At 31.4% G+C, this 18,248-nt stretch overlaps 1 protein-coding gene across 47 annotated transcripts in view; it reads left to right on the forward strand.

Annotated features, from left to right (window-relative positions):
- Rims1 (regulating synaptic membrane exocytosis 1) overlaps positions 1–18,248 on the forward strand; it is a 447,890-nt gene that overhangs the window by 268,251 nt on the left and 161,391 nt on the right. For 46 of the 47 annotated variants that reach the window (XM_058578848.1, XM_058578854.1, XM_058578856.1 and 43 more), the window contains 2 exons: positions 15,288–15,355; positions 16,174–16,284. In XM_058578848.1, coding sequence (XP_058434831.1) covers positions 15,288–15,355; positions 16,174–16,284 — 179 coding nt within the window. Of the gene's footprint in view, positions 1–6,753; positions 6,824–15,287; positions 15,356–16,173; positions 16,285–18,248 lie in introns of those variants that run through there. The other variant, XM_058578862.1, reaches the window with a different exon arrangement.

An 18,248-nucleotide genomic window follows, 5' to 3' on the forward strand; every position in this document is an offset into this window, starting at 1 on the left:
CCTGAATACAAGAGGGAACAGAGTTTCCTGTTCTTTTACTTGTAGTGGTTTAACAGCTGAGGGTTTTTTGGAAGGGAGATTATGACTTTTTAAAATTTAAGCTGCTAAATCCCTTTGCTCCATTGTAACTATTTTGCCAATAAGCAGAGAACATTTGTGGTGTCCTGAGGGCAACTGCTGTTAGACCGCACTCCTTGGGAGGGGAAGGAGGCATCACATGCTATGCTGCAGCCCCATGAGGACCTGGATGCAAAGAGGCACCCCAGCTCTCTGAGTGCCTGCCAGGGACAGGAGCTCCTTGCTGCTCACTTGCTCCCTCTCAGGTTCAGTGGGTACTGCTGAGGGCAGTTGAAGAAAGCTCCTGCCTTCCCTTCTTAGCAGATGACTTTCAAGAGGTCCGCTTTCTACTAAGCTAAGGGCAAGCTCAGAATCCAGAGGATCCAAGGCAACTGGAAAAGAAGCAATCACCTCCCACTCGCGAAAGTATGAATTGGATTGCTGCCTGTCTAATGCTAGTTAAAGTTTATGAGTATAGAATGCATATGCTTTTGAGTGAGAACAGAAGGATTTTATTGTAAATTGCATCATGTGCTTACAGAGTGGTAATAATTGCTAGTTGATCAAGATTACAAATCTTGTGTTCATGGTCATGGGTCTTCTTAATAATAGATACCATTATCATAAGAACAAGTCAAGGCAATGATGGCCAAAGCTCCCACATATGCACAGGAAGAGTAAAAGGAAAACAATGTGATTAATTTCTCCACCGAGCTCTGAGGAACCACTCTGATTTATAGTCCCTTTACATAAATTCATGAAGGCAATAACCTTGTTAGTAAAGTGATTCTCCATCATCAGAAGGGTATCTGCTCAGGTATCTTCCAACTTCTTTACTTTATGTTGTATTCTTAGTACATGGTTAGAAAGATCTTCAAGGAAAATAAGATGTTTTCATTTTCAAGTATTACTTGTGAGTGTTCCTGGGAAGAGTTCCAAATGATGGAAGTCTTTTGAAAAATACAGACAAAATTAATTTCAGTAAACAAGAAATATATATTCTTCCCTATACTTCCCCAGATAATCCATAGACACTTTTGATAAATAAAATAAAGACATGCTGCTCTCATCTTTCTAAGGCAAGGGAGATTAGGAAGAAGCATTTCTGTTTATAAAAGTATGAGAAGTCAACAAAAAATCAATTATTTTATAATGACAAACTTAATAGTTGAGATAACTTTCAAACATTGACGATCATGTCTATAAGTTGTAGGCTAGTAAATAAATGTATTTAGATTTTTGTTGTATAACCTGCTTCAAGTAGGCCATCTTTTGTGTTAAGGAAGGAAATTATCATAATCTCATAATGAGTCCGTCAATTACTGGTAGAAATGTACCTCCAAATTTTGAATGCCCAGTTAATTTATGTTTTTTTGTTTCAGACAATATTTTATATGAATTCTAAGACATGGGAGATAAAATCTTACTGTGATGAACTGTAAATATATTTCAAAGCTGAATTTAGAAAAAGGGGCTGATTTCAGAAGCTGGTGGGTTCTAATAGGCATATTTTCAATGGTATAACATATATCATCTGTCATATATTTTAGACTTATTAGTAGTTTTAAAGGTGTTATTTCCTTTTTTTTAGGCAGTTGGGGGCAGGTGGACAAAAAGCTGTTAGCTTTGTAATGCTTTCCTGTATGGAATTCTTAGCCCCTGAATTTAGTTCTTCACTTTTGAGTGGATCAAGATTAGACCAATTTTTTTTTTATCCACTTCAAATTTTTACTTTTATTTCAGGATAATGATTTCTTATAACTTTTTTAGATTATATAAAGTTTAAAATTATTTTTCTATATTTTCCTTTTTAGAGTACATCTTTGAAATTATTGAAGGCACTCATCAAGAAGAGATATTAGCACACCTTCATATAGTATTGCTCTTGCCTTAATTCTGTTTGAAAGACTTTTCAAAATATAATTTATTAGAGTCTTGATAGCTCACAAATGTGCTTTCTGAGGTAAATTCCCTTGCTCTCCATATGTAGTCATAAAACTTATTTTCTCTGAGTATGGTTTCTTGATTTCCTAAGTGCCTGGCTTAAATAGGGATCTTAATGAAAGCATAGTACTGAGGCTGAGGACCTGCAAGGAAGGATGATTCTGGGAGCTAAAGGAAGAGCACCAAGCCAGTATTGTAATGCCTCAATCTAAGTCACTCATTCATGCAGATCCTTTAACCATTTGTGTTTAATTTGGAGAGGTCTTGGGTCCTTCAGATAAATAAAGGGAGCAATGGATTCTTGGCAGAAAAACACTTATAGATACACAATTTTACGTACAATTTTAAAGAATGTATGTATTCCCTAAATTTAATTATAATAACAAAGTACTTAATACTCAGTGGTGTAAAAAGTCCTACTTACTTTAAGGTAAGCCATTTCTTACATACAGTTAGTAAATAAGCCCCAAACCAGCTTTAAGTTGTTCTTGCTTTAACAGTACTCTTATCACTTAATATTTTCATGGGCTATGGCATTCTACAACATAGATAAAAAAATCTACCCAAAGATTAAAATTCCAAAAGATAAATAAATTATGATCAGTTACATTTTTATAAACAAAGAGAACAGGAATGACTGAAAATTCAAAAATAACACTGAGTGATTTCTGAACAAAGAGAGGATTGAATGTTTCATGGACCAACATTATTTCATCTGTACCCGAAGAACTAGCCAGGACTTATTTCTGTTCAGAATAACTTGACAGAGATTATTTCCTTTTGACAAGGGGCTTCTTAGACAATTTATTGTGATTCCCCAGGCTAGGTTTGTTTATAACCGACATTTAGTTACAGAGATCTTTCTGAAAGGTTTGTTGTAGTCAATGGGATTTTACTGTAATGAGCAATTCATTGAGGACATGAAAATAATGGGAAAATTGAGCATAGAATAACAGCCCTCCCTCATATCTATTTAATTTAGAAGATCCTTTAGAGTATTGGTGAGAAACTCTAATGAGGAGAATACATCTTCGGAATTTCTTCTTGAAGTTGTCCCCTTTGAGTTTGCCATACAGTCTTTGAACATACTATCTTTATTTTCCACATTTGTTCTTGTTGGCTTTACAAAGCTAAATTGAAATGGATACAGTCTTCATGCTTGTGAACTTAGTTCACATCTGGATGCTTGATTAAAATGTGATGCAATGATAATTACATCAAACAAATATCACTAAAGGCCCAAAGATTTGGAGGTGTGTGTGTGTGTGTGTGTGTGTGTGTGTGTTTGTGATTATTTTTTGTTATCAAAACTATTAGTGCATAACATTGAAAAACAAATAGAACTGTATCTTCTTGATAATTATTAGAATTTTAAAGGCTAGCAAGATATTGCCTTTCAGTGTTTTTATTTCTGTCAACAATAAATAATGAAAAATGACCAGGGTTGCATAATACTGAGTTTCTTAAAGTTGAGTACTTAGCCATTAGAATACAGTTTAAACAATTATCCTAAGCTAATTTTTTTACAAATATATTTCAAACATAAATAACAGATATTTTATATCAAAAAGTAAATGCTACTTACATTCTTGCCAGTTAAAATAAAATAATGTTGAGTTTAGAAGGTGCTTGCTATTGGCTTGCTCTTTTATTTTAAAAATGAAGTTCAGCCTTTAATTTGATATATGCATACATAAAATAAATGTCTATGTATGTTGTGAAAGAAGAAGCTGAACCATAATTTTTTCTTAATATTGGAACTGTTATAATTACTATAATAATTTGGTATTTTATTGAGTCCCATGTCTCAAACTTAGTCTTGCTTGTGATTAATTACGTATTTTTACTAAAATTTATACCAGTCAATATGGAAATTAGTCGCAGTATAATGATCTTATGTTGTTAAGAATGGTGGAATTTTTGGATAAAACTTAAATATGTACATTTTCATTGGGGAAAATGAGTTAAAGATTGTTGTCTTTGTGAGTGTCATTATCACTCTGTGTGTCAATTGGGAAAGATTTCTTATAAATGTATAAAATCCACATTAGAAAAAGCACTTGAAAGTTATTAATTTTAATCTCACTAGAATAATAGTAAATTAAGTCTTTTAATTAAACCTTTCAAAGAATAATTTGTTTGTCAGATCTAATGTCCCTAAATATGTAAAATATCAGTGCTAACAGGAAACAGTGCCAATTCTTTTACTAAATACCTCCGCATTTCATATCTTAATTCAGTTACACCATCCTCTTGCTTGTTTATTTGCCTGTTCTTACTTAAGAGATATTAATTTTGGTTAAGAGTATTTAGAAGACAATGTGGCTACTCTGTGTCTAAAGAAGTATGCAAAGAGTACTTGGCCCTCTGTTTCCCCCTATTTGTACTGCATTCACAAAATGTCAGGAAATAGAACATGCAAAGGGAGAACATTGTATAACAAGCATAGCTTCAGATCCCCTCATTCTGTATAGCTGAGTTTTCCCAATTAGCTTGTAATCATTGTTGCTGATTGTTTACATTATTTAAATTAAAATTTTTCTTAGGAAAATTTTACATTTATCTACCTTTTTCTTTTAAGTTTGGAAGCCTACAAAGAGTATTTTATCATGGTTTTCATAAAAGCTTACATGCTATTCATTCTTTTAGTTGTTGTCTAATGGACATTGTTCTAATATCAATATATTGCCTGTCATCCAATTGTGTTACTACATAATTGTTCAGACAGTTATGTTCACATATTTGTGTTCATAGAGCTACTCATAGTACCATGGTGCTGAATGCAGGCAGACCCTTACCAGTTTGTTTTATTTGTTTTTGTGTATTTTTTTCCCTTAAGTTTTTCTACTCTTTGTTGTAAATTCTTACTCTTGTCAATGTGCTTAGCTGTACCAACCCTTTTGGTTTTCTACAGTATGCATCTTTAACATTGGGTTGAATACCAGAGAAAATTATTTATAATTTGGACTGTAAAATTATGAGCAAGGGCCTAATGTGTTTTTTTCTAGGAATCAAGTCTAGGAGTGTAAATTTTGTTTGTTGGTTTTTGCCAAATGAGTAAGAAGCTTTTTTTACTTGTTTCTCATTCTTTGGCAAATTGATTAAGATAACTTGCTATTTATTGAATTTTGCTACTTAAGCTCTGGTTAAACTAACACCTGTACATCAATTCCATTTTAGATAGTTCCTATTGCATCAAAGATATTTTGAGATTGATATACAAAAAGAATTGATTTTAATGAAAATGGAGTTATGATTAGTTTGTATATGTTTGCATATATTTGTATTATACTTGTATCTATTCACTTAATCCGAATTAAAACATACTCAATACTAAAAATGACCTAAGGTAGCGACCAAAATATAAAAATTTAGCCTTATGAAATAAATTTTGCATAGTAAAGAAGATTAGTAGGGAAAAATAAGGGTAGAAATGTTGCAGACTTAATCATAAATTTTCTAATAAATGCACATGCTTTGAAAAAAGTGCCATTGATTAAAAAATGTACAACATCCATTACAAAAGTACACCAGTTGTTTGAGTGCCCACTAATTGTTTCAGATACTGACACCATAAATAAGATTATCAGTGGCTGCAGCATGATCCACATAATTTGAGCAACATTATCAACATGGTCCATGTAGGCAAATACCTTGATGTAACGGTGAAGGGCAATGCAGTGAAAAGAAGTGTGGAAGCCTCAAGGGGAGAGGCCTCAAAGACCAAGATCAACTTAGATAGTTTTGTAATATAAAATGTACATGCTATCTGTATGCATTTGTAAATATTGTTCTTAACTACCATTGGTTTTGTGCTTTGACTTAAATTATTTACTTTTGTCATGAAGATCAGAGTACAGTTGCAAGGACATGCCTTCATCAGGCTTGACTGCCTTTGCACTGCAGCAGAGGTTCAGACCAGTGACCTTGCAGTGTTTTGCAACCTGGTTTCCTGTGGCAATAATTCTGAAGTTTTATGAATATGAACACTTAGGCATTTTTCTTAAGAACAGTGATGAAGCATAAAATAAAATGTTCTCCAGACTTTTATACCTAGTGATTTCGCACTGCCAGTTAAGGAATTTCCAACACAAAGGGAAAGTTCTTTTATATCCCAATAAATATATACCTAAATTGTCTGTTCACATAGGCCAAGTAAAAGTGAAGGAAAACAAGCCAAAAACAAAAAAATAAGATAAAACATAATAAAATTAAAAAGGCAAAAAAATATTTACAATAACTTGCTTTGAGGGAGCTCTGGTTTTAAGACATCTGTTCATAGTACTAAAAATGTTTACTAATATAAACTCACTTTTATACTTTTTATGCCTTAATAATATAAATAAAGGTAATAAGCGGTAGCAATACCTTATAAGTACTTACATTTTGTCTTCTATAACCTTACAGTTCATCTTCATTATCATTTCAATATTATTATCACAAACCATGATCATGTTTGATCTCCATATATTTCATTTCCATGACTTTGGGATGCAGAGGCAGGTGCAAAGTGATTTGGCATTCAGAATATTATTTCAAATTAATACTGTTTTGCTAAAGTTGCCTGGATCTGGATAAAGACTAGCATTTTTTCATATTCAGAGATACTTCTTCTAGAATGCGTTCTCATAATGTCTTTGAGGCAAATATGCCTGGCACTACAATTTCTTAAACCTGTGGTTAACATCCAGTCCCCAAACAATGAAAACAAATAAACCCCAATTTTTTCCACAGGGTTTCCTGGCTGGTTATTCCGAGGCTTTGCACGTGACAACCTGTTCTCCCACGTGAATGGAATACTCAGTGTCAATGTGGAAGCCTGGTCAGTTGGAAAGTTGCAGTAAAATATTTCCCTCCTGTGTACATCACTTCCCAAATTCTTGTTCATGAAGAGTCATTGTGTTGGAAAAAAAAGTTTCCCTAAGATTGTCAGTTCTGTGATTTGTAATCCAAGGCACCTTACTATTCTGTACTTAGATTCTGGGGAATAAATTTCTTAGTCATTGGGCCTCAGGCCATAATTACACATGAAATTTATTCTTTTCTATTATGTGTGGAAAAGTTATATAATCAATGACCTTGGAGACTTTTAATCAGACAATGTTTTTTCACCATTTAATTAATGTCATGTAGTGCATTCTAGATTTTCTGAAAACTATGAACATCTTATTTTATGATCCTAAAGCACAGTTGTGTCTGCACACATATGTGTGCCAGCACCTGTATGTGCATGTATTTTGTTGTTCAAAGCTCTTGGGAATTTTAATTTACCAACTCTCTCTGGGATCCATATCAGGGCAGTGCAGAGGTAAAAGGATACTTTTGCCCATAATGGTGTTTTGGGAATGTGTTTGGACCATGAAGCTTCTTGAAATCTCAAAGATCTAAATTTATGTAAACTTATATCACTTTCAAAATAGGAAAAATTAAATTGTTGACTAATATTCATTAGCTCAAATACATTTTATTTGCAATGCCTGTTTCTGTAATGTAAACCCACAAAGTTTCCTGTGATTTCTCAAACACCCATAAAGAGTGACCCTGTTACATTTTTAAATTTACAGTGGTTGTTTTCTTAACATTCAATCCTATAATTGCTTTTATAATATTGTTATGAATAGAAACTAAAAAAAAAACATAAATGTCAGGACATTAGTAATCCTATACCCTATTGGAATGTAAATATTAAAAATATATTTGGCAATTTTTGAAGATATACTGTAAGCTAGTGAAATGTTATCAAGGATAGATTAATCCCACCCAGATGTAATTTTTTCACAGACTTTAACACTTTTATAAGATATTTAAAATTTTATTTTGTAAAGAGTAAGATTTTACTTATTAGAGATATTTAAGTATAAATTTGATCTCTAGCACTTGATTTTTTTCTAAAAAAATTTTTTAAAGAGTTTAACCTTTATTTTTTGTTGTTTATTTGTTTTTATGTGGTGCTGAGGATAGAACCCAGGGCCTCACCTGTCCTAGGCGCTCTACCACTAAGCCACAACCCCAACCCTCTAGCACTTGATTTTTATATTAATCTGTATTGTATCATTCATTATGTGTTAAACTTTATTTTTAAAGTTTCATAAAGGTCACAAAACTGGCATATCTCATTTATTTGATCTCTATGCAACTTCAATGAGGAAAGTGGCATTATTCCCTTTTGTCTTATTTATTTATATAATTTTACTGGGGATTGTACCCAGGGTTGCTCTACCACTGAGCTACATCCTCAGACATTTTTACTTTTTATTTTGAGACAGGGTGTTGCTGAGTTGATGGGGCTGGTCTTGAACTTGTGATTCTCCGGCTTCAGCCTCCCAAGTAACTGGGATTACAGATGTCTGACAACACAACTGTCTATTCCCCTTTTGTAAAAGAGGACAGTGTTTACAGAGATGTAGAGAGATCATAGATATTGTACCTAACAGTTTTTAGAGTCATAAGTCTCCAACTTCAAATACAATGTTCTTTAATATATAATAGCTTCTAAGAAATAGCAATTATAAACATAAGATATAGTGTTAATAGAGAAATTAAGACAGATTCTGTGGCAATTCAAGGTTTTTAATTGTGGAGGAAAAATGAATCTTTGTTATGTTTGTATGCCAATAAAATTGAAAGAAGTGCTTCTTGGCATAATAATTAGAAATAATATTTCTTACATATTTTTATACTCTAATGAAATTTTGGATTTCTGTGGGTTTTTTATAGTTTATAAAGCAATTTCACATTCATAATCTCACTCTATTCTTGAAAAGAACAATAGCATAATATTGTAGGTATCTCCGGAGTTGAGGGATTATCTGAATGACACAGTTCAGTTGGAGTTTGGATTCAGAATTCCATATAACTGCTTTGTAGAATGTTATGGTGGTAGTTTAGCATCCCAAAAATTAGCTCTCAAATTCACCAAATACGTATAATCAGGAAAGTGCCACATCTGTCAAAGATGTTAAATTCTTCTTTCCTGGACCAGCAACTGTGCCTTTTTTCCTGTGCTCTAAAATTATAAAACAGAGATGGCACCATAGACATTCAAGTAAATATTTAATCATTCTCTAGAGGTTGTTCAGCTCTGGGGACTCTTTTGAGTACAAATAATTTCTGAATACAAACATTTTGTCATTTTATTAATGTAATAAATAGTACATGATATATTTATTTGAATCAATTTAATAAATAAATGATTTGATTTAATTGAATCATCAAATTTACATAATTCGTATACCAAACAGAAATAATGATGTTGTGGGTTTTGTTGATAAAAATACAGCACTACTAAGCAAGGAATTTTAAAAGTAAAATTTCCTTTTTTAAAAAACCATTTTATGGGCTGGGGTTGTGGCTCAGAGTTAGGGCAATCACCTTGCATTCGTGAGAAACTGGATTTGATCCTTAGTACTACATTAAAAAAAAGAAAATAAAGATATTGTGTCCACCTATAACTAATAAATAAATATTTTTATAAACCACTTTATGTATAATTGGTATACAAAAACATCTGTAATATGCAACTTAAGGAGTTTGGATATATATCCATGAAATCATCACTACAATGTATTCCATAAATATGTCTATCATCTGCTATCACTGTAGTCTTTACTTATTATCAATACTTTATTTTTGTCATAAGAACACTTAGTACCTACCCTTTTAGCAAAATTTTAAGTATGTAATACAGTATCATTAACTGCAGATATTAAGCTCTTATAGATTACTAGAAGTTATTTATCTTATGTAACTGAAAACTTATACCCTTTGACATTATATCTCCATATCTCTCTCCTCCCAAGCCATGAAATCATTCTTTGTAAGTTTGACTTTGATAGATTCCTCTGTAGATGTTATGATGCAATATCTGTCTTTCTATGTCTGTCTTGTTTCACTTTGCTTAAAGTCTTTTGGGGTTCTCCCATTTTGTTTCAAATGGCAAGATTTTGTTCTTTTTAAAGGGTAATATTTTCATGTGTATGTGTACTACCTTTTCTTTATTCATTCACCCTGTCAGTGGGCATTTAGGATTTTTCCACATCTAGATTATAGTGACCAGTATTTCAGTGAATATGGGAGTGCAGATATTTCTTTTGGATTCTGATTTCAGTTTCTACCCAGCAATAGTGTTGCTAGATCATACAATAGTTCTATTTTTAAAAAATTTTCGAGTAACCTTCATACTGTTTTCTATAGTGATATTATTAATTGATGTTCCCATTAACAGTATTCAAAGTTTCCAGTTTCTCCACATCTTCACCAATACTTACCTCCTTTTTTCTTATTATAAGTATTCTAACAGGTGATAGAAATTTTGATTGTGTTTCTCTGATGATTAGTGATGTTCACCTTTAGTGTTGAGCATAGCTGTCATGTAAAGTGAAATTTCTAACATAAATTTAGAGAACAAATGCTCTAATGAATCCTTAATGGCTGCAGATAATGCAATTCTTCCAAGGAAGGACTCTTTTTTAAAAAAATTACATTTTAAATTGTTAAAGAGGTTGAGCTTGAGTCAGGCAAATCTCTGTTACCTAATTGTATACAGTGTTTTGCCCTCAAATATGTTTAGGGAGTGAAAGTTGGCATGGACTTTCAATGATATTACCATAAAAATATTTAAGGACTAATATGTTTAGTATACTAGGAACTTAGAATGACAGTCAATCATGAGAGATAATAATTTAATAATGAAAGACAATGTACTGATTTTGCAATGATATTCATAGCATTTACTTGTGAATATGCTTTTAATATTTCATAGATTGACTAATGCTTAAATTTAACTTTATCTCTTCCCATTTCATTTTAGTGCTTAGAAATCAAGTACTGTAAGATAATATTTGTTTCTTTCCTCTGTTAACTCAAGTGAAAATTAGACTTTATGGAACTTTGCTATGAGTAAATTATTGGTGATTTATTCCAAAGTTAACTCTGCTATTGTAGATTACGAGGACACTTTCCTTTTGCAGTCAAGGAAGTATTTTAATCAGACTTTTAAGAAATGAGGACATCATTTCATGTGATATTTTCATATATTAATCCAGAGTTAAGATTTTAACTCATTTCTTAGTTTAATTCATGTCTGTGAAATTACTGTTACTGAAATAAATGTTCTTGTCAATTATTCAGATTAATTTACATACACATACTTATTGCAATATAGATAAATGTTATTTAATCACATCTGCTGGCCATGGGACTTGGTTTTGAAAATACCTGATCAAACTTCAAAACCTAAGATAACTTTTGTGTATGCATTACATGCAAACATTCAATAACCATATTTTTGTTCTGTATTTTTATTTGTGTATGTACTGTTCTATATTAAAGTTAGTGTAGTATTCATCTAATTGTACTTAATACCAACACATATCCTTTGATAAAGGACTAAAAAATAAGTAAAAGGAAAAATTTTTAATAGGTTTAGGAAATAAACGGTAAGTGTAGTTCTGATTTTTGGTCTGTAAAATATACTTTCTTTTTTTTTTTTAATGACAACAACCCATTTTTTGTAGGAAGAACAATTTATTTTTAGATGACCAGGAACTCAATTATGGTTATAAATTAGGAATTAGATGGGTTACTGAGTGAATATTAGAATAGATATGCATTCTGGTTTTTATCATTATAATGATGTTAAAAATATGCTGCATATTTCTTCTGGAGACGGGCCAGAAGATTGACTTTTCTAATACTTTAAGCAGTGTGCTAATTTGGTATAGTAACTTTTCCTTTGCTATATGTACATTAAGTATATGCTTCACTTGAGAAAGTATATATGTCGGGTAAATTTTTAAGTATTTAATATGTGAAATTAGAGTCATGGTTTGCATACAGTTTTAACATATATGTTCCACCAAGCACCTGTGTTGTTTGGAAGATATTTTGGTTCAGTTGGTCATATTGAAATTCACTGTGCTTTGACACAAGATACCAAAACATATAAATTTTAAATCATAAAGATCCATGTTTATGCATTGTTAAACAGTCTAATCATAGTGACCTGGGTTTAGGAAAAAATAGTTCTCTTTACAGAACACTTGTGTGTATTAGCTGACAAGTGATTTATTTTACTTTTGCATTGAAATAGATTTGTGCATTGAAAATGCATTGAAATTTGTGGAATGAAAGATCTATGCTAACCAGATTTAATTAGCCTGCTTTTTATATAGGGGCTGGGAGCAAAACTGTTTTAAAATTCCTCACAAAAATAAGCTCAAAATTATAATGCTTCTTTGAACATGGCTAATTATAAAGTTGAACTATTTCAGTAGACACAACCTACTTATATGCTTCCTGATTCTGGAATAATGATAATAGCAAATTAGTTTCTTTAGAATTATATTGAATATTAGAGACAAGATGTTTTTGTATTGATTCCATAAGCAAATACCATGAATTTATCATTTTGAAGTTATGCCAACTAGAAGTCAATATCATTAATCATCTATTAGAAAAATAATCAAGGAAATGGTTTGTATTAATGAAATATTTGATTATGAATATTTTAGGAGAAAGTTTTGTTATGTGCTGCTTATACCATTAATAATAGGAAAATGTAAATTGTGAAGACAAATTAGAGAAATTAAAAGTTCAGTGTCTTTCAAACAGTAATTATATGGTTAGAAGAAACAAATATAATATAAAACAACATATTTAGATTTTAGTATGTAACATGTAATTTTTGTAAGATTTTTAAAACAATATTATTTAATAAGTGACAAAATTAATAAAAATATCACAATATTAAGAGGTATAAATTGTATACTAAAAATTGAACTTTATTTTTTTAAATTTTTTTAATTTATTTTAATTAGTTACACATAACAGTACAATGACCTTGACATATCAGATGGGATATAATTTGAATCAGATGGGATATATTTGAATCAGATGGGATATAATTTCTCATTTTTCTGAGTGTACAGGTTGCAGAATCATATTGGTCATGCAGTCATATATATACACACAGTAATAATAATGTCTATTTTATTCTACTATTCTTCCTATCCCCCCAACCCTCCCCTCCCCTCCCATCACTTCTCTCTACCAATCTAAGGTAACGCTATTCTTTTTTTTTTCTTGTCTCACATTGAACTTTATACATTTACATTTGTTAGCAATATTTAATTGATGTTTACACTATTATATATGGCCAAAATAGGCAAAAAATAAATAAATAGCTGCAAACTCTGTAGCATTCATATTACAGAATAGTGTAAGTTCTAGTGCTGGATACAAATTAGAATCTCCTGGCAAACTGTATAGATACTTGTATGTAGATATACTCATATGTCTGTCCCTCCCTCCTTCCTTCCCTCCCTCCTTTCCTTCCTTCCTTCCTTCCTTCCTTCCTTCCTTCATTCCTTCCTTCCTTCCTTCTAACCAATTTGATGAGACTCTTCATTCAAGGTGATTCCCCTGAAAAGCTCATAGATGATAATAGTATCTGTGCTTTCATAATAAGGTGTGCAAAATAGCATGGCTGAATTTTACCAGAAACATCAGCTTTTGGTTCTTTGCCTATGAAGAACACTTTTTACACAGCAAATATTTGTTTGTATATATTTAGTACAATGTGAATAAAACAGAGCTGAATCACCATATAAGGCATGGGGGCATGATCCCGAGAAGTGTAGTTTTTAAAGCTTAAGAAAAATTATTGAGGGATATGATGAACTATTGTTTGCTTGAAAAAAATAGGGTGATTTTTGTTATTATTTTAGCTTCAAAGACTTCTTAAAGCACCTTTCAATTTCATTAGTATTTTTTTTCTTCAGCGAAATTGAATCACCTTCCCACCAATGTCTCAGTGGTTCAATTACTTTATCACTGTTTAGAAATGAATCAGCATTTAAGATATCATCAGGCCTTTTTACTAAGTATGTGAAATTTTAGGGAGAAACTTGTTCAAATTGCAATAATTACCCTTTGAACAGTAATATTTGTATTCATAGAATTTCAATTTTAACACTGTAGTTTTTTTCAGATGAACTAACGAAAAAGCTACTTTAAGAATAATTGCATTAAGTTTTACAAGCAGCAAATAAATACCAAGGAGAAAAATCTTCCTTTTGCATCTTCCTTACATTCCATTAACTGAAGTGGTCCAGTAAAAGTACTCTCTGATATTAAGCCATGTATACATATTAAGGATGTGAATTTGAGAAAGATACAGATTCCATATGAAATAATTTTTAATAGAATAATTTTTAGTGCAATTTCAAATGCTAACCCCTGCATAGAGTATACTACTATTATTCACATGAATATTGGGTGTAATATTTTAGTATTTAGTATATATAACATTTACCTTCAGCCTTTCTAAGATTTATAAAAGGAAAAGAAAAGCAACTACTAATAAATTGAAGAGTATGGATTTTTTTTTGCCTGTAGATTTTATACACCTAAAAAATGTATTTCCTTTTGCATGGTGTACCTTTCATTGCCTATCATCTATGAAAAATTATTTACTTATGGCCTGTAGAGTCTTGTTAAGTCATATTTCCCCAAGTTAGCTAGCTTTGTATCTCAGTGTCAGCTGACTTACTGGTTTCTTTGGAGATCCATGGAAAGAAAAATTTTATTGAATTAATCTGATACTTAAAATATAAAAGTTCATTTATTCCCCTGATTTCCTAATACATGTTCTCATATAGGTGGCCCACTTTTTTATTGCCTTTTGTTTCATTCAAATATTGAAAACATGGCCTCTTAATTTTTCTCTCAAATGCTTACTTTGTGGTTTTATTAAAATTGGTGGGTACTGTGTCATTTGCATTCTTTTGCAGTTTTTCTTGACATTTAATAATAACTAATAAGCATGTCATATTTTTCAGTATATGAGGAAAGGTAGGGATAAGAGAATTATTTTTTGAAAAATATGTTATAGTTCAGAAGTGTAGAAAGGGAGACAAATTTTAATACTTTCAGTTCAATAAATATAATTTTAAGCATCACCACTAGATGGCAGGATGTGACTTGGAATGGAAAGTTTTGAGTGTTGGAAAAGCACATTAACCCTGTTCTTCCCTGTATGTTTATGTGTCAATGTTACTAGGCTTATTTGGGTGGGGGGAAGGAGTAGCCCTTCTATTTCAGGAGGTATGTTTGTAGAACATATTTATTCCAGTGACTCAAGTCCCAACTTTTCACAACACATGTATCATTCTGGGATGTGTAAACTCAAGATTACAATATTCTTAACACTTTATAGATTGAAGAGGTAATACTTAGCATTCTCCACTTTAACACTATCACACTTTTGTTTTTTACCTGCTGTGCAGGTGACTTGGATTATTACTGGTTGGATCCTGCCACATGGCACAGCCGGGAAACATCACCTATTAGTTCGGTAAGTTTTCTGGTAATTGAGTGTTTGCAATTCAAGGACTATTTATACTTTGTCCATGGTCTCATATATACTGGTGAAAATGAGTCCTGCACCATTATATGTTCTATGATAGCAAATGTTAATTTCATTTGGCATTGCAGTTTTGAAGAAAAAATTAGTTGACACTGAATAATTATAGCAAATTGTAAATTAAGTAAAAAAAAAAATTAAATCATGACTACCACCATACATCTTCCTTTAGCAACAGTACATTATAGAGTATTAGTTGTTTACCCTTGTGATCCTATGGCTGCCTGAGAGCTAAGCTCACTGCTCTTGCTTATCATCTCAACAGAGGACAATATTATATCACTAATCCTAAAAAAAAAAAAAAAAAAAAAAAAAAAAAAATCAAAATTCAAAGTATAGTTTCTACCAAACATGTAGAAACTTTTGCACCATTGTGAAGTTAAATTTATAAGATGAACCATTGTAATGATTTAAGAATGGACACTGTATATGATTAAGGATAGTATCAGCATTAATAACAAAAAACAATTTTCTTCATTTAAGCAGACATATTTTAAAATAAATTAATTGCCTTTAAATTTCGATTAAGAGGTATATTTAGTTGCTAAGTACTTGCAGAATCATTGAGTATAAGTGTCTTTTGTAAATAAAAAGTAAGTCTAAATGAAAAATATTGTAAGCCAAGGATGAAGTCCGTAAGAATAAAGAATTCCCTCTAGGGTATCTTTTAACTGAGGAAATCACACCATGGTAACATGTGTCTATAGAAAAAAAAAAGTTGTTTACTTTTTAAATTCTGCGTTTGACAGCATCCTGTAACGTGGCAGCCATCCAAAGAGGGGGACCGATTAATTGGACGTGTTATTCTTAACAAAAGAACAACCATGCCCAAAGAATCGGGTGCATTACTGGGTCTGAAAGTAAGTATGTTGGTTTAGAATATTTCTTAAAGGGTGAATTACAGTACAGACTGCAATCAGCAAAATTTCTGACAATGATTTTTTTTATTTTTTTATTTTTTTTGTATTGAGAATTGGACTTAGTTTTGCCTCACTAATGAGCTATATCCTCAATCCTTTTAATTTTTATTTTGAGACAAGTTCTCAATAAGTTGCTCAGGGTCTTGCTAAGTTGCTGAGGCTGGCCTCAAACTTGTGATCCCCTTGCCTCAGCCTCCCAAGTAGCTGGGATTACAGGCAAGCATCACTATGCCCAGCATAGCTTGTCTTATGTGTAATAGTTTTCCTAGGTTAGTAGTTTTAATCATTTTTGTTAATATAATACAAATGTATTAAAAATGCAATAGAGCATAGGAAAACTATTTGTCTCTGGTTTTTAAGGATAAATTTTACATTAAAAAGATTTTAATGGAAGGCAGTAAACTTAGATAAAATATGGACCATTATTATATGTTAAGTAGCAATATAAAACTTCAACAAGGAAATTATTTTCTAATAATAGTAATATTTATGATAATACTAAAAGAAGAAAATATATCTTTTAAAAATGTCCTCTATCCATGCATGGATGGTGGAAGGAGACCCTCATCGTTATACAAAATACATGTATGAAGATGTCAATTTGGTGTCAACATATCTTGTATTCAGAAATATGATAAATTGTGGTGTAAAGGTGTATTAAGAATTGTAAGGCAAAAATAATAATAATCATAATAAGAGAGCTCATGTAAAAAATAAAAAATAAATAAAACAATTAAAAAGTCCTCTAACAGATATAAGAATCTGATAGATTACAAAAGATTATTGTTTTCTAGAAAAGTCTATGCACACATTTGCATAGGTATCAATCACACATATGTATTATATGTGTGCTTATGTATATGCATTATATGGTTTTGCTTTTAGTTACTTAAAGAAATAAATATTCAAAAATGTAACTTTAAAACTATTATTTGTCAAGAGGTTGTACATTAGTACAACTGGCAGTGAGCTCAATAATATAGCATTTGCCTGGCATGCATGATCCCCCAACCCTGAAAAACAAGAAAGAAAGTTCATGTACTCAAATGATATTATTAGCATTAATTTCTCTTGCTGTGAAATAATTCTGATCACCACTATTACCTCTATTAATGGGTATGTTCATAAGAACTGTGGATCAACTTCAATCTTTGGTAATACCTACTTTTCTTATTTTCAAAATCTAATTTTAATTCACACTGAACAAACAAGCAGAAAAATGAGAAGGCTGTTTTAGCAGACACAGATGTATCAAGTGTAAAATGGTGGGTTATTAACACAACTAATTGTGTTCTTATTTTCAAGCAACCCTTTTATATACAAGTTTCCATTAGTTGGATAAGGATTTGACATTAAGTAAAAATACTACTTAAATAGGGCTGAGGTAGTACCACTTCATAGTAAAAGTATTAGAAAAGTGATCCTCAAGGTGTATTTGTCACAAAGCAGATGAAAACTTGAATGACAAATATCTAGTAAATTTGCTAGTCAAAAAAAAGTCAGTGCACTTTTAATTGTGTATTTGAGGCCCCTGCGTTGGGAAAAATTAAACCTAGAGTTTCTCACATATATTTTAGATGTAGCAGAAAAGCCACATTAAAGTATTCAGTAGTGATATAGCTCAGACTTTGAAGGTCAGGTTACCTCAAATATCTGTTTCAGATGAGAAGGTCAGCACATGGTCAGATGCATTTAGACTGTACACTTTGCACAGTGGTAAATTACTTCCAAAATGTAGCCTGATCTTGGTACGAATTCCTAGTCTTTATGGTTGTGGGCCTACTATATTAAACCACAGATACACAAAGGAGACTGAAATCTGATTTGACAATGGGGTATTATCTTCACATAGAAATAATGATTCAAGTGGTAAGATTAAGATTTTAAAAAATCCTAAACAATGT

Source organism: Marmota monax, unplaced genomic scaffold, assembly GCF_021218885.2.
Source record: "Marmota monax isolate L192 unplaced genomic scaffold, Marmota_monax_Labrador192_F-V1.1 WCK01_AAM20220418_F8-fsc00091, whole genome shotgun sequence".
NCBI lineage: Eukaryota > Metazoa > Chordata > Mammalia > Rodentia > Sciuridae > Marmota > Marmota monax.